We start from the raw sequence: 25009 nt of genomic DNA on the forward strand, positions 1-25009 counted from the left end.
TCTTATTTCATTTTATTTTTCTCGATTATCCCTTCTTAAACCCAGTATTAACTTGGGCGTCGGAGTGCTAATGTGCTGTTTTGCAAGTTCCGTTTTCTAAATCTTTTTCACCTGTGAATTCAGATTCAAGACGAAAGTCCAAACTTATTGGACATTTGCTATTTCTGCACGCATCATATTTCATTATAATTACTCTATTTTGACTTTGTGTATATTTATACCTTTACAAGTATAAAAATATTGCTAGAATATCTTTGTTAATAAATAAAACAAGATACTAAATGAGGAGTAAAATTGAAAGTTTAGGTAAATTATTTGTTGATGCAAATTTACTGTGCAAATCCTAACAGGAATAGATGAATACAAATTTTTTTTTTTTGAGGAAATGCAAGTATAACTTCAAAAAAAAAATATATATATATAATTTCATACTCTCGAAAGGAGTATGAATGTAATTAACCAAATAATAATTTATGACCAACTATAACTATTAAAGGAAAATAGTTCAAAGCCATGTAAGTTCTACCCCAATATTGATATAAACTACAAGTCCAATACTCTTTTAATCGGAGTATATAATAATGTTGTGACAATGAGGTCAAAAGAACAAAATAGATATCACTACATCTGCAATCCCCTTATTGTGTGGAATGAAATTTGTGTTGTTGCCTACCATAAAATCACCTCAATATTATTGTCTCACCCAATAGAAAAAAATGTAGATAAACAAAAACAAAAAGAAGATGACAAAGTAAACCAAATTGGTGAAAGAAGAAAAAAAGAGGAACAAGAGGAGAGATATAGAAAAATGTAAAACACCAAAGAAAATGATGATAAAGAAGAAAAAGAAAATTACTACAGTCATTCAAAGTTTTCTATGAAATTGACAACTAAAAAATGCATAATGTTTTTAATTTTGGAATTATATATATTTAACTCATGAAGTTCGGGACTATATGTGCGATTCCCTTATTTTATGGCATGAAAAGTGCAATTTTACCATCATGGTTGGAGATTAATTGCAAAATTAGCTTCATAGAATATGGTCATTTCATATTTAATTATATGTTTTACTGTAATTTAAAAATAGACCTGATATTCCATTAGAAATGACAACTGGAGGCCACAATTATTGCACAAAATGTCCCTCCCACTAACCGCCGTTAAATATTAATGACGGACAAGCGTGTGAAAGTCACGTGCCCTAAACAATTAGTAGGTCCAAAGAGGCAAAATTGCAATATTAGTCCCCATAAGAATGGATCTTATCAACTTTGGTCCAACGCTTTATGGAGTTAGAGTTTTAAGAACATATTTTATTAAAAATTGCATGATCAGTCCAAAAATATAGCAAATTTGGTCATTCTTTACACTCCATCGGTTGTAAACCAATGACACAACTTTCACCAGTGATAATTTGAAGGAAAAATCACTATATAACTCTAACGTGCATTCAGCAGAAAGCCAAACCAATTGAGTTGGATTTGAAGAAAATTTCAAGAGTAGTAGCCTGTGCTTTAAACTTAGAAACTTTTATGGTTTAATTTTTTACTGCATGTGTGTAGACCCATATGATGATTTCTCTTTAAGAAATCACCAGCTAATAACCATGTGAAATTATGTGATTTGCGAATTATTAATAGAAATAAATGACTAAATTTAAAATTTTAATCAAAAGTAAAATTTATAAGTGCTCGACTGAAGTTGAAATAATCCAATATTAGAGGACCATTTGTAATTTTGGCGTCAAAAGATGGTCAGCCTGTGACATTTAACGATAGCGGAGGGACATATTGTTTAATGATTTTGGCCTTTATTTACACTTTTTAACTGAAAGTGGGGTTAATTTTAAAATATCGTAAAACACGTTGTCAAATGTTAGACGGTCTGGTCCGTGGGACTAGATTTGCAATTTTGGCCAAGAATAATATTGTGAATCTCGTCTTTGTCTTTACAAATTTCTCCCCCTCACTGTTCCCGATCAATTCCTTCCATTTCCCCGCCATTATTCTCTGTTCATCAAAATATTTGTTCTACAGACCGAAGCATATAGATTGACATATAAAGTTGACGCTGTTGCTTGACTAATTCATCTGAGAATCAGTTACAGTGGATAAAGAAAACAAAAAGGGATGGATTTGGACCAGTGGATAACAAAGGTGAAAGATGGACAGCACTTGTCGGAAGATGAGCTTCAGCTTCTCTGCGAATATGTATCTACTTCTTCTTTTTCATTCTTTGCGTAGTCTTTTATTTGATTTGAGAATCTTTGTTTCCTAAAAATGATGAAACAATTGGAGAATGCGTCCATTTTCCAAGAGCTTCGCATCTAGTTTCTGGTAGTTAGGATTTTGCCTTGGGCATTTGATTTTTTGTTTTGTTGTTTGAATGGTGTAGTTAGGGTTTTAAGAGGGTTGAAATGTTTAGCCCAGAGAAAGGGTTTACGAGGGTTTGCGGATCTGGGTATATTTAGTTTTGAAGGGCATAGTACCCAGTAATACTTGTGAATTTACTTTGGCTCGGTGAGAGGGCCATATAAAACCAGACGCTTCTGTTGATTTTGGTGTAACTCATAATCTGTACTGTTTATATCACTTTTTAGCCGACACGGATTGCCTAGAATTAGATGCTTCGTGATGGCATATGCTCCAGAACTCTGTTATTTCTGGATAAACCGTTCCATTTTAAGCTTCGGTTAAGTAGTCCCCCGTGTCAGTTTCCGTTTCACTTTAGTTCCTTATCTTTCAAATGCAATGATGCGATTGATCTCCCCGAGCATCGCTGGTTGCTCCTTTTAGCCTTCACTGGAGCTCAGCTCCCCATGATAGACATTAGTTCACTTATGAAGGCAATTTGGGCTTTTTGCGTCATTTCCTTCTAATAAACCTACCCATATCTGCATGTAGATAAATATGGCTCAGTTAGGCCTTACGCAGGGAGCTGATGAAAGAAGCAAAAGAGAAATGGAACATAGAAGAGGAAAGCAAAGGAAAAGAAAAACCAATTGAGCTTGAAAAATTGTTATTAATATCAAAGACATGAGAATAAAAGACAATAATATTACATCCAATATGAATGTAATCTGCATTCCAGACTGTCCTAGTTAACACCACATATAAGCTCATCTCAGTAACCTAATTGAGTTCTGTATTTTCAAAAGAGATATTTAATGTTTGCTATTTTTTAATATACAACTAAATATAATATCTAACTATTACAACTGAAAAACTATAATGTAATTGTTAATCAAAATTCATTATACATAAATATCTGTTTCACGAGATAAGTTCAAAGTTCAGTTGGTGGAGTTTTATTTCAATTAGATACTTCATGTTAATTATATGATCATTTTATTGGAAAATCTTACCAAAGCTTCATCTTATAGATCATAAAATATCAACTCAAGTTTCAAATGATCAACCTCCTTTTTAACCTTCCACTCGCTTCCATAAATCAAATTTCAGTACTGATAATAACATAAATTGTTTTTCTTTTGCCCTACTTATCCCCATCAATCTACTGTCTGATTCTTTTGTTCTTTTCCTTTTATCACATGAATTTTTATATACTACTATATATGCTATGACCTCTCTCTCTCTCTCTCTCTAAGTAATAGTTGTATAAATGTTTAAATTAAGTCTTGAATGCCTTCCACAGCAAATTCCTTTTATTTTCTTTTCCTTTATTCCTCTCACTATACACAGGCAAGGCGAGTTGCCTTTTCAGATTTCATTACACAATTTTGCGAACTTTAATTTGAAAGTTTGGTTTGGTGTACGACTTCCTCAATTTTCTGTGGATAGTGCTAAGATTTTTCCCATTTGTATGTCATGCTTAAAAAATGCTACTGAACCTTTAGGAGGAACAGCCATTGGAAGGATTTTATAGTATGTTGGGACTACAACATGGGGCTAAACAGGTAAATTGTAGGTTTGTTGGATTAGTTATCCTGAAATAATGTCTACACATGATGTGAATGGCTAATTAACTATGTGTTCCTCATTGTTTTTGGCGGAATTGCTTGTATCGTGATGCAACCAAGCCTCACTCAAGCTCATGCCTTTTGCTTAGACTCCTTAAAGTCGCAAGCAAATGGCAACAAAGTGCACTTTCTCCTCTCTGGGTGCCTCTTGTAGTGGCTGTTGCCAACTTATAATAGGTTTAGAATCTTGAAGATCATTCAAACTTGTAGCTAAGGCACTGGCTTGTTGGTTGTCAACAGACTTGCAGTGGTACACCATTGCGAGGAAGCAGATTTGATTTCCGTAATAAACTCATTCATCTTGATTGCTTCACATGTTTAGTTATTTAACAATGTTTCTTGTACTGTAATATGTCTGACTTTGTAAGTTGCCACCTATTTCCTCCACAGCTTTCCATTTCCTTCTGTGGATTCTTTGTTGTCTATTTGCTTTTAAATGTAGTTTCTCGTGTCATATTCAGGTAAAAGAGATCTTGATTGAGGAGTCCAATGTTCAGCCTGTCAATAGTCCAGTCACGGTATGTGGGGATATCCACGGACAGTTCCATGATTTAATGAAACTTTTCCAGACTGGAGGTCATGTGCCAGAGACAAACTACATATTTATGGTAAATACTGTAAAATGTTTTACATATTGGTACGCCTATTATAATTGCATTGTAAAGCTAGTTATATCTTGGCAGGGAGATTTTGTTGATCGTGGTTATAACAGTGTAGAAGTTTTCACCATTCTCTTGCTTCTCAAAGCAAGGTGCGTAAAATCTGAGAAGTTTGTGGACCATGGTAGTGATATACGTTTCTTAATTTGCTTGCAAGTCTGTGCACCACATTTTTCAATTAGATTGCTTGGCCTGGGAGATTCCCTGTGCAGTTTTGCCAGGAATATGTCAGCAGCTATGTGGTTCTTGCAACCTAGTTGGAATCTACAGTTGCAAGTATGGTTTTCGTATCACTGAGGAGTTGGCATGATATTTGATTGCTAATTGAACAAATTAATTGTAGTGGTGCTGCTCTAGTACGTAATGCGTATATGTAGTTTCTGAAATATAATTATTCAAACTGAACATTTTTCTTTATCTCAAAACATGTACAACCACCACTGACTTTTGCAGCTAGCTTGCTTTCACACATTATTTCAGAAATTTCATTAGTCCTCAACAAGAATAGCGTTCCTCTGCAATTTGACTCTTCTATGATATCTGTATCGAGTTGATTAAGCTATATAGTGGAGCAAATTCCAGCTGTAAGCAAATAATATTTGTGAGCCACTTGTGCTGGAAGCTGTTTTTAGATGTCTCTAGCAGATACTTGCTCATTTTTAGCAGTGTACTTATATTGTTTTTACATTTGCTGCCAGGTATCCAGCCAACATTACTCTTCTACGTGGAAATCATGAAAGCAGGCAACTAACACAGGTAATCACTATTGTAACTTCACTACTGTGTTTCCATAGCATAATTAACCGAAACAGTAAATAATTTCTTATCACATATGATGATATATTTGCATTTGTGCAGACAACGAATTATGGTGAGCAAGCCACCATACTTGTCTTCATGTAGGTCCTTAAGTTTGCAGGTTAAAACTGAACAATGGAAATATATACTCTTGGGCGTACCTTCTTTTATTTGTTATGTAAAGCACCGAGTAATTTTGTTAATAATATTGTTTAGGAAAATTTTCAATGATCTCCTCCCTCCCTCCTCTCTTTCTCTATTTATCCGTCCATTTCTCTCTCTCTGTTGGGGTTGGGATTGAGGTGTCATGGTATTTTCTGTTCTTTGTATTTCATATTTGAGGAAATATTCTTTCCACTCTCTTTCAGAGAGTGTGCTTCACCAATTGCTGTCCATTACCAGCACACCAAATCTTTTCATCTATTCCCAAATTTGTGGTGTAACATCAGACATGTCCAGTCTTATGTACTTCTACACTATTTTCCTTGAAAGCAATGGTTGAGAGTTAGTGGTGTCACATCATTACTCTATGAGAGTACAATTTATGGATGTTAGTGTACACCATGGCGCAGGGCTCAATATGCAAAACCAGCGACATTTTTTAAGTAATGGCGCTGATCTTCCTTTTGCATTCTCCTGCCCACCTTTTCCTAAAGCGCCGTGGTGTGTCCATGCTTCGCCTTTGTCAAGGAAGCACGCCAGACATACTTCAAAGGTCCCCATCTATTTTCTTCCACGCATTCCTTCTTTCTTTGTTTTTCATTTCTTTCCTTCTTCTCCCTTTGGTTCTCTTCTTTCTGTCCTTTTATTTTCTCTTATCTTGTCCTTTTATTTCTAAATTAGCGTTGAAGTTGCTGATAATTAAGAAATTACTGAAATTTGTACCAAAATAGGTTGACTATTGAAAACAATTACTGTATTTTTGGAAATATTTGCTTAATGTTCTGGAAAAAAATTCTTGAATTTGCTGAAATATTACTGTATTTGTCAAAAAAAATGCTGAAATTTCTTAAGTTCTGGAACTGTTGAATATGCTAAAATATTGCTGAATTTTACTGAAATAAATACTTTATTCCCTTGAATAATTGCTGAGATATTGGTGTTATTATTGCTAAGTTATATCTTTTGAAGCTACTAACATCATATTTATGTAATTTTATTTATGCAATTGTGCACCTCGCTTCGGCAAGTCTATGCTGTGTGCCTTGTGCACCTTAAGCATTTTAAAACTGCAGCAGTTTTGAGGGAGAAAAAATATTTCCTACGTAGGGAAGTGAATCTTGTTTTGGATGAAGAACATTGAGCAATAAATTGAAGAGATACACAATCCCTGATTTTTCTGGTACTTTTTAAGCCCGAAATATACGAGGCGAAGAACATTGTCTAGTGGTGTAAACATTTGGCAATTTCAAATGCGAGAGTGTCAATTGGTTTGGTAATTGAGCAATCAAAGAGAAGATATGGTTGGTAGTTTCCAGTTGGAAAATGGATGTTTGTATCTCTATGCCATGGGAGAAGCTTCTTTTTTCTCATCATTTAGGGTATTTGATCTGTCTATAGCCTTGGGAGAAATTTTTTCTGTTGTACTATGGGCAGGAGTTAATTATGAGGGAAAGAACTGGAATTGATCAAATCCGGGTAAAGATCATTGTTGCAATTACTAAGTGAATATCTTTCCCTGGAGGCTCTTTAGAAAATGATAGTGCCCAGAATTGTTTTTTTCTATATGATAGAATCTTGAACCTGATAAAAATTATAGATCAAGAGGTTTGAAAAGTTTTCCTCCCTAGAGTGATGGCTGTAGCAATAGCTCTTACCTATTGTAAAAGGGCAATGTAAGCAAGCTCTTTGCGCATATTCTTTCATTTTGCTTGAAAGAAATAGACAAGCCATTTCAGCTGCTGTTATTGGTCTCTGGATGCTAAGCTTATTCAAGTTGACTGTTAATTTTATACTTTTGTTGTCTTCCAGTTATGTGGCTACTACTGTCACTTGAATAATAACATTGTCCATCAGGGCTCAGTTACTAGTTATTTCTCTTGTCATCTCTTGTTAAGGCTATTTGCACATAAGTATTGATTTGGTACTTTGCTTGCCTTGCTCATTCTTAAAAGATAATATGTTTTTCTCTCTTTTGACTTTCTTGATGTTTTATTGGGACATTAGTTTAGTTGGTGAGTTGTAAAATCCTTAATAACTACTTGTGATCTTTAATACTGTTTCACCAGAATTTTTGACTGAGCCCTTGATGGAAACTTCTTATAAATCTGAGAATGCATTTGCCAAGAACCTTAGAAATCTTTATTGTGCTATGGTTCTTTCTATTGGTATTTTCTGTGGTTATGAGATAACAAGTTTTCCTGTTTCATTTTGATTTTACCCACTTCAATTTTCCCTTGGACATAAATGCTATGCAAATTGGTGGCATTTACTTATTTTTTATCTTGCTAACAACAACTGTGATTTACCACAAGGTCATCCCCATGACTGCAAGCTGTCAAGTGCCAATGAGTTTCTACATGTTATTCTTGGCAGGTTTATGGATTTTATGACGAGTGCCAGCGGAAGTATGGGAATGCTAATGCTTGGCGATATTGCACAGATGTTTTTGACTATCTAACTTTGTCAGCAATTATAGATGGGATGGTAGGGATCACACTCCATACTCTGTCTTTTCTAAGAATGCATTTTTGTGCCATTTGTTAAGAACCTCCGTATTTACTTGATATTGTATCAAATTTTGGTGATGTACCAGGCAAGTCCTTAATTTCCAATGGAAGGAAACTAAAGAACATACCATATTGAAAAAATCCTATTATTTTAGTTTCATGTTCTTTTAATTGAATTTTTTGGTGGGATTAAGACGTTTGCCCGTTCTGGAACTCCAGGTACTTTGTGTGCATGGTGGCCTATCTCCGGATGTTAGAACTATTGATCAGGTTAGATCACGTCATCTTCTAATTCTTTTATTGGAATAATTATAATGGCATACCTAAGGTTTAGCCATGATACTACCAATTTCTTTGATTTTGAACAACACGGCACTTGTCTGATCAGAAAAGAGCTCAACTAATTTCCCATCCCTCTGGAATATCCATCAATTTTGAAATGTAAAACTGCCGTATCTTTCTCTCGTCCTATACACACACACACATGTTGTCAGACATATACATTGCATATATTTTCATATAAACACTCGCACAATAAACACATATGCATGTGTACACACACATCGAACACACAGTGGAACACAAATATTCACTCACATAGACATATAACATGCAAATGGCTATATGCATGCTCGTTTATGCGTGGTGGTTGGGCAATCAAGTTTTGGTGGGATTTAAGGGTGGTTCCATTAGGTGATAGGTGGCACGGTGCCAGTATGGGGATGGTGACGGGTGGGGTGGGCTTGTTGAGTCTCTGGATTGTGGGTGGTGTAGTGGCATGGAGGTGCCAGGTTGTAGTGGGTGGTGGACGTGCAGCGTGGTGAATGGTTTGGTTTGAGAGAAACGAGGAAATAGAAAAAGTACAAAAGAAATTGAAAAAAGAAAATAACAAAAGAAGGAAAAATGAATAATAAGGAAAATAAATGAAACACCGATTTTATATATGGTTTTATTTTATTTTTCATTTTTGCTTAACTAGTACAATTATAGTTATTATAATCTATAGATTTTATACTCTATTAAGATTGAATTTTAATTGCTAATAAATTATTCAGTAAAGTAGTTCAATCACATGATAGAATAAGCAATTTCATTTATTTTTGAACGATAATAATTAAAGGAAAGTTGCATTATGAGACGGAAAAGAAAAAGAATTAACAAAAAGTTAAAGTTCCAAAAAGAAGTGCAAAATAAGTTAAATAATATTATACTCTATACTTAATAAAATGTTTGGTTTAATTTGACTTTATACCAAACTTTTAGATGAGAGTTGAAAAAGTGTAAATTCTAGTCATGTCAATTGAAAGCAGAGTCTAGGAAAAAAATTCCAAAGGAAATGAAATCTTATTTGGGAGTCCCATAAGAATGGAAGTAAGGAAATTGGGAAAGGAGTGTTAATGTAACACTCCCTGACGCATATGCTAATAACATATAGACCCTTAAGTTGGAAGCCTTTTGTCCATAAATATTGGTCAAACATGAAAACTGGTGGCAGGAGTATTTTTGTAAGACCCTGTAAGTTGGAAGCACTTTTTTTGTCCTTCATAATTGGCCGAACATGAAAACTGGGTCAATATTAGATAGACATCCCTTTCTGAGCTGAAGTGGGAGGGAAGGGGGAAAATGTGATCAGAGCATATTGAACACGGGCTCGTAATTTTTCAAAATCGAGAGGGTTGGTTGTAAAATTCAAGGGATGTTTATGTAATTGTTTCTTTTTTATTTGTGAATATTTATGGGAAGAAATCTCAAATTTGATTTAAGGATATGTTATGATATCCAGTTATATGCATGCGGGGATGCTTCCCCAGAAGAATGTGGCATTTGAGTATTGTGCGCATATCTTGTTATTTAGCCTCCTCATAGAGGGTGGTTTCATATTTCTGGAGTCAATGTTGTTTTCATTTCCTTCTTTATGGAGATTTCTCTCTCATCTATTATGATCAATGGTAAAATAGATGATGTGATTTGTTGTCTCCTTGTGCTTGTTTGTAGCACAGAGGCTCATGTTAGTAATTAGTTTATATTTGCTCCATTTTTGTTCTCTCGAAGATTCGAGTCATAGAACGGAACTGTGAAATCCCCCATGAAGGGCCCTTCTGCGACTTAATGTGGAGTGATCCTGAAGATATTGAGACATGGGCAGTCAGTCCTCGAGGAGCTGGCTGGCTTTTTGGTTCCAGGGTTACATCTGAGGTGAGTCAACTACTTGGTTGGGATAAAGCTTTGTGGGAAATTTCTGCAGCTAATACCCGACAGATAGACCACCTCACAAAATTCCAAATTTGTTATCTAATGTTTTAGATCCTTTAGGAAGTTGGGAAATGTAAGTATTGCTAATGTAGTTCTTATTTTTGGCAGTTCAATCATATTAACAAACTTGATCTAGTTTGTCGCGCCCACCAACTTGTCCAAGAAGGTCTCAAATATATGTTTCAAGATAAAGGGCTTGTGACAGTGAGTTGCTAATTCTCTGTCATGGATACATTATATCTTATCCTAGAAACTGCTGTTCTCTGTTAGATATTGTTATTGTTGCATTCTGGATGGTACAGGTATGGTCTGCACCAAATTATTGTTACCGTTGTGGAAATGTTGCATCAATATTGAGCTTCAATGAGAACATGGTAATAGTGGACTTCTCGTACTTTTGTTCTCTCTCTCTCTCTCTCTATATATATATATATATATATATACACACACACAAATGTGTTTGGGTGTGGGTGTGTATGTGTTCGTGCATGTGTGGGTGCACATTTGTGCCAGTGTCTGTCTGTATCTGTGTGTGTGTATCTATGTGTAATTGTTGAATAGCTTATCCATCTAAAATATCTACAGCATGGACCAAGATCTTAAAGTTGGTAACTATATGACTCAGCCAATCTAGCAATACTGGCGGAATGCATTTCAAAATGGGTGATAAGGATGTTTGCTTCTTGATTTCTTTTCTCTTCTGTCCAATGGAAATGGGTATTGCTATCATAGTCTAGTGTTGGTATAATTGGTTTTGCTCATAAATCAGTGGCAAAGGTTCTTAGCAAGTCTCTGTATCATGGAGCATAGTTGAAGAAAGTGCTTTGAAATCCTTGACCAAGTGGCTGCAATGCTTAATCGAAACTTACAGTATTTTGGTTTCTGCCTTCCCCTTGCATTAGGAAAGAGAAGTGAAGTTTTTCACAGAGACCGAGGAGAACAACCAAATGCGAGGGCCAAGAACTGGGGTCCCTTATTTTCTTTGAGTGAGATTATTTGTTTTTAAGAAATGGAAATATAATTTTAGGTGCTTAGTGCTGCTGTGTTGCCTCAAATGGAGGAGACGAGATAGAAATATTTGCATGGAGGAAAATCCAGTTTTACATAATCTTGTCAGGTTCTCCTGCTGCTTTTATGAAGTTTGTTAATGTGTATTTCAGATAGCTGTGAACGAGTTTGTCTTCTTTCTTCTGTTCTCATTGTTCGGATTATTTATAACTTAAAATTTCATTTACAATTGATTTTGTAAAATTAGAACCACCTGATCCTTGCACATTACATATGCAAATTGATCATTTGTGTAAATGATTGAGCATTGATGCTCCATTCATGACTGCTTACTTTGATTGAGTTGTTGCAATACTCTAGATTCAGATAATCAGCAATGAAATTTAAAGTTGATGTTTGTAGCAGCACCAACTGCCCTGCTCTGTAAAATACTGCCTACAGCTACAAGAGCATCCAGTTTCTGCCGAATGGCACTGTGTTTTCGGTGCTTTTCATCTGCTGCTTGATTTGCTCCGCTTTACTTTTAACAACTATTTTTATATCCTTTGTTAGGGTAAATTATATTGTGATTAAGTCTAATTTCAGAGACATTCTCTATTCCTCGTACACTTTCTGAATCGGTCTCATTGTAATTTATCTCAGGGTGTACTTGTTATCATAATTACAGTCTCATGGAGGATTCAATTTTACCTTTTCTTTTAATTATCATGCTTGTAGTTGCAAATGTCATAATGTAGGTTTCACTGTATACTGTAGTGCAGCATTATTTGCATCCATCTTTGAGACTTTGCAGAGACCTCCTTCCCAATATAAGATATTTCATGTTGCCGCTGGACTTTATTGCCAAAAATCTTCTTAGCCTTTGTAATCCGAAGAGAGAGAATGCAATGGTTTCATGCCTAACCCAAACAAAACTTTAATATAAATAAACATGTATATTTACGTACGTGTTTTGATTATTAAAATTTGATATGATATTATACATTAATTAAAAATGTTTGCTAAAACCAATGCAAAAGAAAAAAAGAGATAAAATACTGTTCACATAAAAAATTGGACTAAATTATTAATTTTAAATATAAAATAAATTGACTAATAATTGGATTTTAAATTAAAATCCATAATAAATTTGAATTTTATATGTGTTCAAGATAGTCAATTTGAAATAATTCGACATTTATTCATTTATGGATATACAATTTTCTTTTTTAAAATTTTGAATTGACTAATTGAGTCAAAACATATTCATAGAGAATGAATCCATATCGAAGTCCTACCACAACATTAGAAAAAACCATACATACAACAAATCTACAAGAGAATTAATCTAAAAGCTCCTTAACACAACAAAGTACTGCAACCATGAAAATCACATGTCTTTTTAGGTATTAAATTTTCAATTCTTAATATTAAATTTTAAGATGGCACATAGTTTACTTTACAAAAATAGAGGAAATTGAATATTCGATTTAAAAACAAACACATTCTATCCAAAAACGAGATTCGGCCATTGGATTGCTATTCAAAGTGAATAATTGGGAGTAATATGTATCTTTTAGAGATTGATAGTATTTTATTTTCCCCCCTTTTTGCAAAGTTGAAATTTGTGTGAAAAATATTAAGATATATGTGTTGAATATATTTGTTGAAGGATCCATTTCCAAAACAAACAAAATTAGAACAACTGAAAACAGGCAGCCAATATCGATACTATTACTGTAACTGTAAGAAGCGACAAAATACTGTTCTGACCCTCTTTATTGTGTAACTTTTACTTTTAGGCCCCTATGACCTATCTTCCATTTCGCTGCTTGCTCTCTCTATTTCCCCAAATACCAAATCGACCCCAAGTCCTAGGGTTCTCCTTCATCGCCCACCCCTCTACCGTTCTCACATCACTCTCTCCTACTCCCGTGGTAAATGTCCTCTACTCTCTTCAACTTCCATTCCTTCGATTCGTCTTCTGCTTCTATTTCTTGCTAAATTAACTGATTGATTGATTTCTTGGTGGAGATCAGCAGCTCTACCTTGATTTTTTTATTTTTTATTTTTTTGTATTCTAGCACTTTTTCTGCAGCGATTCTGGTGCATATTTTGTCGTGTTTTGGGTTGACTTCAGCAATATCTCTCGAGTTTGTATTCTGATGTTTGAGTAAATGCTTATGACGTTAGTATTTTATCTTTTGTTTTAGGTGTGGATGATGGAAAAGTTTCTAGTTTGAGTTTTGGGTATGAATGCATTTGTAGTGGTTTTGGGAAATCCTGGAATCATAGTGGCCATAGATTGCGTACAGTATATCCATGTTAAGAAGCCTACCTATAGAAATAAAACAAAGTAAAGCAAGCTGAGAGTGCGACCGGGATTTTTCTTTTAATAATTTTTTTGAATGAATAGACTCTTAAAATCAATTTTGTATTTTGTAAACCTCTTTCTTTGTACATCCTGAAGACACTCTGTATGTCCATTAAATGCAGAAATTTATGTTTACAAACTTGCTTTTAAGTCAGACCTATTTAATTTCCAGCAAAGGACTATTTTCTGCAAATACAGAGTTGAGTATATAATTGCACCTGATGTTTATCTTGGTGTTTCCTTTAACATTTTCTTGTAAAATTTGCACTGTCATGAAATAATCATGTGTTGTCTGTTGTCAACTGAGAAATGTAATTTCTTCTCTTAAATATCCTTGACCTGACATGAAAAGTAGATGGTTACCAATGGGGATTTAATTACTGGATATTATATTCTCAATTCATGTTCATCATAGCAATTGTATTGTTACTGTCCTTGTCACTGGTACAAGAGCATCCTAATTAGATTTCATGCATGCGGCCCTTGTTCTTGAAATACTAAGGCAGTTATTTTCTTCTTCCAAGAGCATCAATTTAGGAAACCAACAGACATGTAAAAGATGCTCCTGTAACTCTGAGATATACAATAGTTTCGCTGCCTGCTAACTGTTGAAGTTGAAGCTGCTTTCTTTGTTCTTATTCTCTTCTAAAGGTCATATATAGCTGAGTTGAAGCATAGCATCAGATTATGTATTTCTACCTGTATATCCTTACTCCCCAAAGTGTCATCTGAGGAATAAAATAAGTGCAATCTTTTAATATGTTTAGCTGGCAACATGGTTTTCAAGCACACCATTCTGAGTTTTGCATACCCATTTTAGTTGGCATCCTCAAACAGGCATTTTAATGATTTTGTCACAGTTTAACTGCTACACCAAATAGCATCAGCACTGTATTCAAAAATACATTTCACGATTGTGTCGTATGCTTGATTATGTTACATGCATAATACATTTATGATTGGGTTTGATGCATTCTTGTCACAACTGAGTAACACACGATGAAATGAAATTATGACGGTATCAAAGTTAATGCATGCTTTGAATTTGCACTTTTGAGTTTCTTGATTTGTAGGTGAAGGGGGAAGCGGCTCTTAACTTATCTCTATGAATTTTTAATGGGAGGCCATGCTCTGGAAAATAGAATAGCATTACTGCTTCTTTAGCTCATTCATTTCCTTGATTTCCTGAAGATACATGCCATGGCAAAGGGGAAGCTTATACTAATCTGCCAGTCTGGTGGGGAGTTTATTACCAAGGACGACGGCACATTGTCGTATGAAGGGGGAGAGGCAAATGCTGTAAATATCAATCATGAAACCCTGTTTGATGATCTAAAATTGAAGTTAGCTGAAATGTCTAATTTAGATCAGAGAACAATTATTATCAAGTATTTCCTCCCAGGAAACAGGAGAAATCTTATCACTTTAAGAAATGACAAGGACCTGAACAGAATGATTGATTTTCATGGGAATTCAGTAACTGCCGAAATTTTTGTCGATGGAAAGAAAGGATTTGACCATGATGCTATCAAATTACAAGCCAGCAGGTATGTGACTCTGGTTTATGTCGTTTAGCACATGTTGCCATTTCGGCATTGTGAGTATTCTATTCTAGTTCCAACCTGTCACCATCACTACATGCCAACAGTGTTGTTATTTCAATAGATAATGTAGAATTGTCCTTGTATACCCTCAATTTATAATTGGAATTTTTGGTGGCTACTCTCTCTGCCAGTTTGTGATTGGTTATTTTATGTCGTTGTTAAATTTCTTTTGAACATGCTTGCAATAAACACATGGATGATACCTGCAGGGCCAGTGGTGTGAAACTGGCGGAGACAGTAAACCATATTTCAACACCGTCAACTGCTGCTGCTTCAGTAGCCAATACCCCACCTGATGTTGGTGACCTTCCGGCCGACAAGATTGCAGACAGCTCGAGCCCCAGTTATACTGAGTCACCCACATCTTCAGAAGATGGTGCTGAAAATGATTCTGATTATAAGCCACGGTTAGTTGTAAAGGGTAGTGGTGATCAGAGTCCAGCTGTTTTAGATATGGGTGGTAGTCCAGCAGATGCCGTCAAGAAGCGGAGGCGTACGGCCTCATGGATGATTGGTGCCCATGGTCCAACTATTGTTGCAGTTAGTGATAATGATGGGGACAGTAGAAGGCGGAAGAAAAATCACCGAGGTCGCAGTAGTTTAGCTGCCAGTGACAACTTGGAAAATCAAACAAATGATCTTGACAGTCCTTCCAGTGTCGCTTTTTCTGACGATGGTTTACCAGAAAAATTAGTTGCCTCGTGGAGAGATTGCATCATTGGCGTGGGACAGGACTTTAAAAGTGTGAAGGAGTTTCGGGAGGCATTGCAAAAGTATGCTATTGCTCACCGCTTTGTCTATAAATTGAAAAAGAATGACTCTAATCGTGCAAGTGGCATTTGTGTCGAGGAAGGCTGTTCCTGGAGCATTCATGCATCTTGGGTTCCTGCTTGTCAGTCCTTTCGAATTAAAAAGTTCAACAATTCTCATACATGTGGAGGGGAGTCTTGGAAGAATGCTCATCCTGCAAAGAAATTGCTGGTAAGTGTCATAAAGGACAAATTACGAGACTCCCCACATCATAAACCCAAAGAAATTGCTAAAAGCATTTCGCGAGACTTTGGAATTGAATTGAAGTATACACAAGTAAGGCGTGGGATAGAGGACGCTCGCGAGCAACTCCAGGGTTCATATAAAGAGTCATACAATCGCTTGCCTTGGTTTTGTGAAAAGCTGGTGGAGATAAATGCTGGTAGTATCGTTAAGCTGGTGACTGATGATGAGAAAAGACTTCAATGCCTTTTTGTCTCTTTTCTTTCCTGTTTACAAGGCTTCCAGAATGGTTGCCGGCCCATTCTTTTTCTCAATGCTACATTTCTGAAATCAAAATACCAAGAAAGTTTGTTGACAGCGACTGCAGTTGATGGCGATGATGGTTTCTTTCCAGTTGCATTTAGCATAGTTGATACTGAAAATGAGGAGAACTGGCGTTGGTTTCTGGAGCAACTGAAATCTGCAATTCCAACTACCCTACCCTTAACTTTTGTCACAGATAGGGAAAAGGGACTGAAAAAGACTGTCCATGAGGTATTTGAGAATGCTTTCCATGGTTATTCCATGTACCACCTTATGGAAAGTTTCAAGAGAAATTTGAGGGGTCCATTCCATGGAGAAGGAAGAGGTGTTTTACCTGGGAAATTTTTGGCTGCTGCACATGCAGTTCGACTTAATGGTTTTAAGAAGTTCACTGAGCAAATTCGGCAGATTTCTTCAAATGCTTATGATTGGGTAATTCAGATTGAGCCAGAGCATTGGACAAGTTTGTCGTTTGGAGGTGAGCAATATAACTATATTGTACAGAATGTTGCAGAACCATATAGTAAGCTGATGGATGAAATTAGAGAATCAACCATAATGCAGAAGATAGAAGCACTCATTTACATGATAACTGAACTTATAAATACTCGCCAAATGGAGTCAAGCAAATGGGCAACAAAGCTGACTCCTTCCAAAGAGAAAAGGATACAAGATGAAGCTCTTAAAGCACATGCTCTGAGAGTGTTTATATCGTCAGATGTTCTATTTGAGGTTCATGATGATTCTACTCATGTGGTCGATATTGAGAAATGGGAATGCACTTGCCTAGAATGGAAAGGAAGTGGGATACCTTGTCGCCATGCTATTGCTGCTTTCAACTGCTCAGGGAGGAGTGTCTACGATTACTGTTCAAGACACTTCACTGTAGAGCGTTACCGCCTAACGTATTCCGAGTCCATAAATCCGGTTCCTGGAATTGGTGTGCCTTTCGGGAAAGAAGATGCTGATTCAGGTGACACGAAGGTGCTTCCTCCTGCTCCCCGGTCCCCAAATCAACAGAAGAAGGACCAGACTAAAACAGACGATCCGGATAAGAGGACAGTCACTTGTTCCAAATGCAAGGAACCTGGGCACAACAAGGCTTCATGTAAGGCCACCTTGTAGGTCCTACTGTTTTATGTAAATGTTGTACAGCTTGTATATCCAAAAAGTTGGGATTCTTTGAATTACCTCTAGTTTTAGGAGATTGGTTGTGCTATGTTACTTGAGGTTGTGATTCTGAGAAGTGTCTGCTTTAGACTGACCCAACCCTTTTAAGGCTGTTCATCTACCTTTTTCTTTGATCACATCTTTCTTTTCCGTCTAAGTCGAAATGAGGAAAGGATTCAAAATACCTAAATCCTTCTCTAGAATTAGGCCTGTTTACTTTATGAGTTATCTGGTTGATGTATTAATTATACCCTGTTTACTTAAATTGATTGGGTTGTATAACTCAATCTAAATAGTAATTATTACTGGATTCTTAGATTAGAAAGAGTTCAATAATGCAAAATAAACATTTTATTTGAAAGTACTGAATTACTTATACAACTTAATAATGAAAAATATACAGGGCCTTGAATTATACTTTTATCCCCTAAACTTTTGATAATTACATATGGATTTCTTTCTAAAATGTTTCATTTACTATCTAGGATTTTGGATAGAAGAAGCTGACATTAATAGATAATTGAAGTTGACTTACAATATTCTCCATCATCTAAAGATTTTTATATTTTGTTTATTTTTAGAAATATTTTGAAGCTTATTTGTGTTACTTGAGGGGTGTTTGCTATTCTTATGTCTTATGGTGGAAATAAGTTGTATGAAAATTATAAGTCAAGTAGCCGTAATAAAAAGTTGTGTGTATTTGAAAATAAAAGTGAAAAAAGTTGAAATTGGATTATTTGGCTAATAAGCTATAGAAATTAATGAGTTGTTTATAACTTTTAGCTTAAATTAATTTAATTTAACAATTCAAATTAGAAGATGTAAAATGATAACACTCTTTTCGATGTATATCTAATAATAAATTGATAAGTGTTAAAAATAAGCATTTGCAATTGCACTCTTAACTTAGATTGAGATAAAAGATGATGAATGTAATATATATATATAAATGAAAAAAAGGAAAAACTATACGAAAGCAACGAGGAAAGAAGAAGAATGAGATGATTTTTAGTTTTTTTACAATGGAAACAAATATCAAGCTCTAAGATTGTTTTACTACTTGCAAGTTATTGTCAATAGATCTAATGGGTCTTGGTAATTTTGTGCCACCCACAAATAGTAAAATTGTTATAAAAAAGTAATGTACTTCTTAATAATAAATTAAGTAATTGACTAAACTATTATAAGGTAGAATACTTTTTGCCCGTGAATTATTCCTAATATAATATTTACCTCCTAAACTAATAAATATAACACTTATCCCTTTGTTGGATAAAAATACCCTTCATACCTTAAATAATTATATTATACTCAATATATTTTAGTATTTTACACACAAAATCATCATCAAATTATTTTTTTATTAACTTTTTTAATAAGTGAAGAATGTAAATTAAAAGTAGAGTATAACTTAATATATATGAAGGAACCGCGTAGTACGACCTGGAAACGCGCTAGTGGAAGCAATAAATAAAAATGCATAATAATAAAACTAAAGCGTAAAAGCAACAAATTCAAGAGGTGTACCCTTGGAGTTTCCGGATGTTCCATATAGTATGAAAGTTACTTAATAATAAAATATAATCATACGAGGTTATGATTTGAAAAAGTAAAAGTAGAAGCATAAATTAAATCGAAATTTACCTCTTAAATTTCGAGCCTCAAACCGGTTAGTTTTGTTGAATGATCACCCGAGATTTCAACGCAGAAATCCTCCAAAGATGATCGACACCACACTGAAAAACGAGACCTTGATCCCTTTACTAGAAGGAATCAAGATAAAAAAAGTCATCCTTTTATAATGATAGAGGGGCGGCCGAATTATGATGGAGGAGGAGAATATTTTTGTGTTGTATTGTGTAATGAAATTATTCCCTAATAATCATAATTCATACACAATACATATTTATCTACCTTGGATAAACAAGAATGTGTTTAGATACGTTTTATTATCCATAAGACAACTCTTCACTCCATTCCAAATGGAGAAGAGTCTAATTATGATCAAGTTAGCACTTTCCAAAAATGCGATTCCTTGGTCAACTATCCCTCCATCAAATTTGTTAGTGGGCCTTAATCATTGGGCCAATATTATGTAAAATAAATTCAAGGCCCAATGAATTTTAATTAAATTCATTTGATTAAGCTCACTAGGTATTTAGTCCAATTAAATACTCTTGAGCCCAAGTTATCTCTTATTAATTAATGAAATCAAATTCATTAATTAAATAAAGACAAGTCCAATTTAAATTGATCCAATTAATTCAAACTTGGGTCATCCATCCAATGGACCCTCATGTGTGAACAATCTAATTACTTACATCTTATGGTATTAATTCTAAAGTAATTCCTTATTTTTTCTTGGTGATTTGTGTGTAACTCTTTAGGTTCACCTTTCAGCTAGCTTTGGGCTAGTATCAACTGTTATTAATTAAATTAAATTTAATTAATATTTTTTAATTAATCTTTAATCAAGAAATCCAATCACCATGGGTGGCTGTCTAGCAACGGTTCATAGCACTAGAAACTAGATGAATTTTCTTGTGAACATTTAGGCTCCCAAGTCCATATTGGTACGGTCTTTCCGTCTACTGTCTCTCGACCTTAGTTCAGGGCATGGAATTAGGTCGATTCCCATCTTGGACTAGGCATCTTTGCTTAATACTTGAAACATTATGCCAAGTTTCTCGATATAGGAACCTCATTTTCCTATTCGATCAACGATTGTGGCCACAGGTTCATAAGCGTGAAAGCAATCATGCATCTCCAAGTACATAGGAGATACCTCTGTCACATACTGATAGGGGACGGATCCTCTTCTTGAAATTCACCGTCCTTGCTACATATTTCGACTACACTGAACAAGACTTATGATGATCAAGGCTTATAACTGCCGTGATTCCTAAAGTCCGAGGACCACTCCCGTACTATCAGAACTAAGAATTCAATTCATAGCTACCAAGCCTCCAAGGCTTCCCTATGACGATCCCCACGAGTCAATTCAGTCAGTTGACCACTTTGTCAACTATCCCACTGAAATTGCATAGATATCCATTGTTTGTTGCCGATGAAACGCGACAGTCATCCAATGAATGCGAGACTCAGTGCAAGTCTCAGTAGGACTCTCGATACTAGGGTTGTAAACGAGTCGAGCTCGACCTTTTTTGGTGAGCTCGAGCTCGAACTATTTTTTTATTATTATTTTTAAATTAAATATGAGAATGACCAAATTTTTTCATAAATTTATAAGTAATAAAATAGATTGTATTATGCATATTATGTTATAAATATACCAAAATATAGTATGATATTTTATTTTATTGTTATAAATATAAGCTACTAATTAGTTTAGTAGTAATATAATTAGTAAAATATACCAAAAAAAATTCATATGGAACATTTAAAATTATACAAAAGTATCCATTATATGGAGTAATGCAATTAATACATAAAAGTATTTTATAGTTGAGATTAAATATGTTCACAATTTGTAATAAATTTATATATTTATAAATATTAGTATTACATTGTATAACTATCATCTTACATTGTTGAACAATATGGGTTAATCGGGCCATCACAATTTAAATAAAACTGTTAGATGTGATCAAACTTACAAAATACATTTGATAAAATTTTATACTTATTGGATATATGAATGTCGAGATATCGTACTTGAAACATAAGAGCAATAATTCAAGACCGTGTATCGTTGAATCAGGCCATGTAATTTTAAATCATACCGTCTGATATGATCTAATGGACACAGTCTTATAGATTTATTTTCATTGAAGAGTTGTCTAAATTATTTAATTTTTTAAAATTTATATTAATTAATAATTTATTTTTTATTTTTATTTTTAATATAATATATTAATTTATAAATTTTATTTTTTATTTAAATTATTTTAAAGTGTAAAAAATTATTTACTAACTACAACAAAAAACGTGAACAAAGAGAAAAGATAGGGTCTTGATGGGCTGGGAATGGGGGCCCAGTCCACAAACTCAAATTACAATAAATAGAAAAATTAAAATACAAATACTGATGACGGATTTGCATTCTAGTCTGCAGAATTCCCCCAAAGCTAATCGATCAATTGAGGTTAATGGGCGGTGGAGAAGAGGAATCAGTGGAGGCGGCGGCCGTCGCACGCAGAGATAGGCTGAGAGCGCTTAAAGCTGCTCAGGAGCTCCTCAACACTCCCGACGATAATGCGGCTACAGCTAAACCTCAAAATGTTGACAATCAGCAACCAGTAGAGCAGCTGGAGCAAGAAAAAGAAGATGAAGATGCAGATGAAGATGATAAAGAAGCGTAAGGCGTCCGCGTGAAACCTCATCTCTATCTATGTTAACTTGTTTCCGTCGATTATTGGCTTTTTTATTCTCTTCTTTTCGATTTTCGTAGCCTTCTCGAAAATGCTATTATACTGCTTAAACTTTTTCCCTCCCCTCTTAATGTGTATCTTTGCTTTACAGTCTATTTTGCTAAGCAAGTTTGAACCTTGCTTGATAAATTGATCAGTTTTTTGGCGATATGCGGGTGAAAAATAATTAGACAGACTCCACGGATACACAATACTGGAGTTGCTTTGTTACTTTTCTTACAAACTTTCACCGGTTGGATTGGTGGAAATTCTCTGTAGTATAACAATTAACAAGCAACAACACTGATTAATATTGGTTAAGTTCATGCAGTTCTTTCCTAGAATAAAAGTCATCTTTTCCCCTAGAGAATGTTCAAGTGGAGTGTGCTGGTCTCTCAAACCGCATTCTTTGATCAGTTCACTTCTTGAAGATTGACTATATTTTTTCTGAATCAGAAATTCTTGTTTATTGCTGAATATAGGTGTAATGTGGATATCAACTGACTCAAAAGAACATTTGCAGTGAACTCACTTTATTTACAATGAATTGCACTTGTGCTCTAATCTTGACTTTGAGAAATTGCTGCAATGATTTTGTTTTGGTCTTGGAAATTCCGTGGTGCCTGTGTATTTGATACATACTTGTGGATTTAATCTTGAACATAGCTCATCTTTATTGCTTGCAGCAATGTCCATATGAAATTCCGAAATTACCTTCCTCATGACAAGCAACTTCAAGAGGGTAAACTTGCCCCACCTGTATTACCTAAGTTTGAAGACCCTGTCCTGGCAGCCCCTCCTCCAGAGGAGAAGAAAGAGGTGCTTGATGGAATTAAATTGCATGTTCCTTCTCCACTTCACTCTCCCTCCCTTCTTCTTTCTAATATATAACTCATTTGAACTAAATGTTGAGAACAAATTCAGGATCCATTTCTAAATATAGCACCAAAGAAACCAAATTGGGACCTGAGGAGGGATGTGCAAAAAAGACTTGACAAGCTTGAGAGACGGACTCAAAAGTCAATGTTAATACTCATGGGTAAGGGATCTTTCTTTGTCTAATCATTAGCTAATAGCTAGCCTCTACTCAGTTAATTGGTAATGTACCCATATGTTGCACATTGAATTTAATCCCTGTGCTTATCAAATATCACGCCAAGAATGTGTTGTTTCCATGGTTATATTATAGTAGGTCTTTATTTTTCAACTAGTGTCTTGATTACTACTGGCAGTTATATGAGAAGGTAAGGGTTGGGATAAGTTACCTCCAAGCACATGAAAGAATATCCAAGCATGTTTGCAGTGTGAGTAGATTAAGCAAAAGAACTTTGGCTTAGTGGCAGTGTATCGGGACAATGTGGAACACATTGTGGATACTGATGCCAACTTTATCAATCTTGGATGAAATCTTTGAACAGTTTTATTAAACAAGATGAGACAGAATTTGGTCACATCTGGAGTTACTTGAGTAGCCTTTTACATATATCTTTCAGTTTAGCCTAAATTGTAAGAATATTTTTTGGCTTACAAAACTGTTTATGTTTGGGAAATATATGTAGTTGTTTTGGCTTATTAGTAATTATCTTTTCTGGTAAGCATTATGTTATCTTCTTGAAGCTAAGTGGTTGGTATTCAAAATGTAAAAACCATTTATGGCAACAAGTTCCATGTTCTTATCTGGCAAAGAATTTGTCCAACTCATCAATCATGACATTATTAGGCCAAATAGCGTGGTTTGTCTTATTACCCCAAATGAAACTATTCCCAGCCAAAAATTTACAGTTAGGCCTACACTGTAAGGAGAAAATAAGTTTACAAAGATATATTTATTTGCTTCTTCAGAAAAATCTAAATGCTTTTATGAGCATGATAAGTAACATTTTGAGTTGTACATTTCTTTTACCCGCTCAAAATGGTTTTTGTTTATGTTGGAAAAAGAATACATGAGGATAATTAGTTCCCGTGGATTATGAATTATCTTTTTGCTTTCCTCTTTTATACCTTAAATCTCTATACCTGTGCTTTAGTAATGACAATCTACTGAAATCAAGTTACTTCTTCTAACCAATGTCAAACAAATGTTTCCTGTCCAAATGAATGGACTTGGTTTTCTTTTTATGACCAACTTTAGTAGTTGTTGAACAGTTGCTCTTAAACCGTAGGAAAGGACTTTTCCTGAGCTCGCCACTCTCTTAAGTTCATATTTTTAGATGATTAGTGTTGAATGAGCTAAAACAATTTAATTACTCTTTATTGGCATCTTACAGTACATCAACTTATCATGGTGTCAGTGTCATTTGGGATATATTGCATGTCTACACTTGTAATAGATTGTCTTCGACTTGTGCAGAACGAGAGGAAGCAAGGAGGAGATCAGGAGAAGACACAGAAAATGGTGGAGAAGACTGAAAATATCCAGAGAGTTGTAAAGTTCAATGGGTGAAAACTCTCCTAGTATAGGTGGAGATGTCCTTGTTTTTATCATTTCTTACCTAATTGACAAACGAGGCTCATACTTAGCTCTTTCCAGCATTTCGGCATGTCTAACAAATTATTATGACATTCATTTTCCGTATCCAATTCAACTAACTATTTTCCATGATATTAAGGTGATAAGCAACATGTACCATTTGATACGCCATTTTAGGTCAAATCTCATGTGCAATCACTAGCCCAAACTTGGAAAGGGAGACGGAAATAAAACACTGTAAGAAATGGGCTACCGGAGCAAGTACCATTGCATGTATATATATATATGGACTACTCTTCAATCAAAGAGATGAAACTAGGGCCACCCTTGAATGTAAGCGGGAAGGCAATTGCGACTTTCCATCCCTTCTTACATCT

At 34.9% G+C, this 25009-nt stretch overlaps 3 protein-coding genes across 5 annotated transcripts; all 3 read left to right on the top strand.

Annotated features, from left to right (window-relative positions):
• The first annotated feature begins 1943 nt into the window (after positions 1-1943).
• LOC105168517 (phytochrome-associated serine/threonine-protein phosphatase) lies at positions 1944-11621 on the top strand. 2 transcript variants are annotated; one of them, XM_011088625.3, is made up of 10 exons: positions 1944-2213; positions 4444-4590; positions 4666-4733; positions 5340-5397; positions 7975-8085; positions 8328-8378; positions 10161-10304; positions 10470-10565; positions 10664-10735; positions 10947-11621. In XM_011088625.3, exons 1-10 carry the CDS (start codon positions 2133-2135, stop codon positions 10962-10964), a joined length of 846 nt encoding a protein of 281 aa, XP_011086927.1. In that variant the 5' UTR covers positions 1944-2132; the 3' UTR covers positions 10965-11621. The 2 variants fall into 2 exon arrangements, with proteins under 2 accessions (XP_011086927.1, XP_011086926.1); XM_011088624.3 differs by having other exon boundaries at positions 11264-11621.
• A 1506-nt stretch (positions 11622-13127) lies between these two features.
• LOC105168518 (uncharacterized) lies at positions 13128-17929 on the top strand. 2 transcript variants are annotated; one of them, XM_011088626.3, is made up of 3 exons: positions 13128-13285; positions 14914-15269; positions 15536-17929. In XM_011088626.3, exons 1-3 carry the CDS (start codon positions 13157-13159, stop codon positions 17745-17747), a joined length of 2697 nt encoding a protein of 898 aa, XP_011086928.1. In that variant the 5' UTR covers positions 13128-13156; the 3' UTR covers positions 17748-17929. The 2 variants fall into 2 exon arrangements, with proteins under 2 accessions (XP_011086928.1, XP_011086929.1); XM_011088627.3 differs by having other exon boundaries at positions 13159-13285; positions 14796-15269.
• A 3911-nt stretch (positions 17930-21840) lies between these two features.
• LOC105168521 (Cwf18 pre-mRNA splicing factor) lies at positions 21841-24764 on the top strand. Its single transcript, XM_011088636.3, has 4 exons — positions 21841-22110; positions 22849-22981; positions 23087-23201; positions 24513-24764. Exons 1-4 carry the CDS (start codon positions 21902-21904, stop codon positions 24569-24571), a joined length of 516 nt encoding a protein of 171 aa, XP_011086938.1. The 5' UTR covers positions 21841-21901; the 3' UTR covers positions 24572-24764.
• The last annotated feature ends 245 nt before the right edge of the window (positions 24765-25009 follow it).

Source organism: Sesamum indicum, linkage group LG8 (assembly GCF_026168435.1).
Source record: "Sesamum indicum cultivar Baizhima isolate 11 linkage group LG8, ASM2616843v1, whole genome shotgun sequence".
In the NCBI taxonomy this organism is placed as follows: domain Eukaryota; kingdom Viridiplantae; phylum Streptophyta; class Magnoliopsida; order Lamiales; family Pedaliaceae; genus Sesamum; species Sesamum indicum.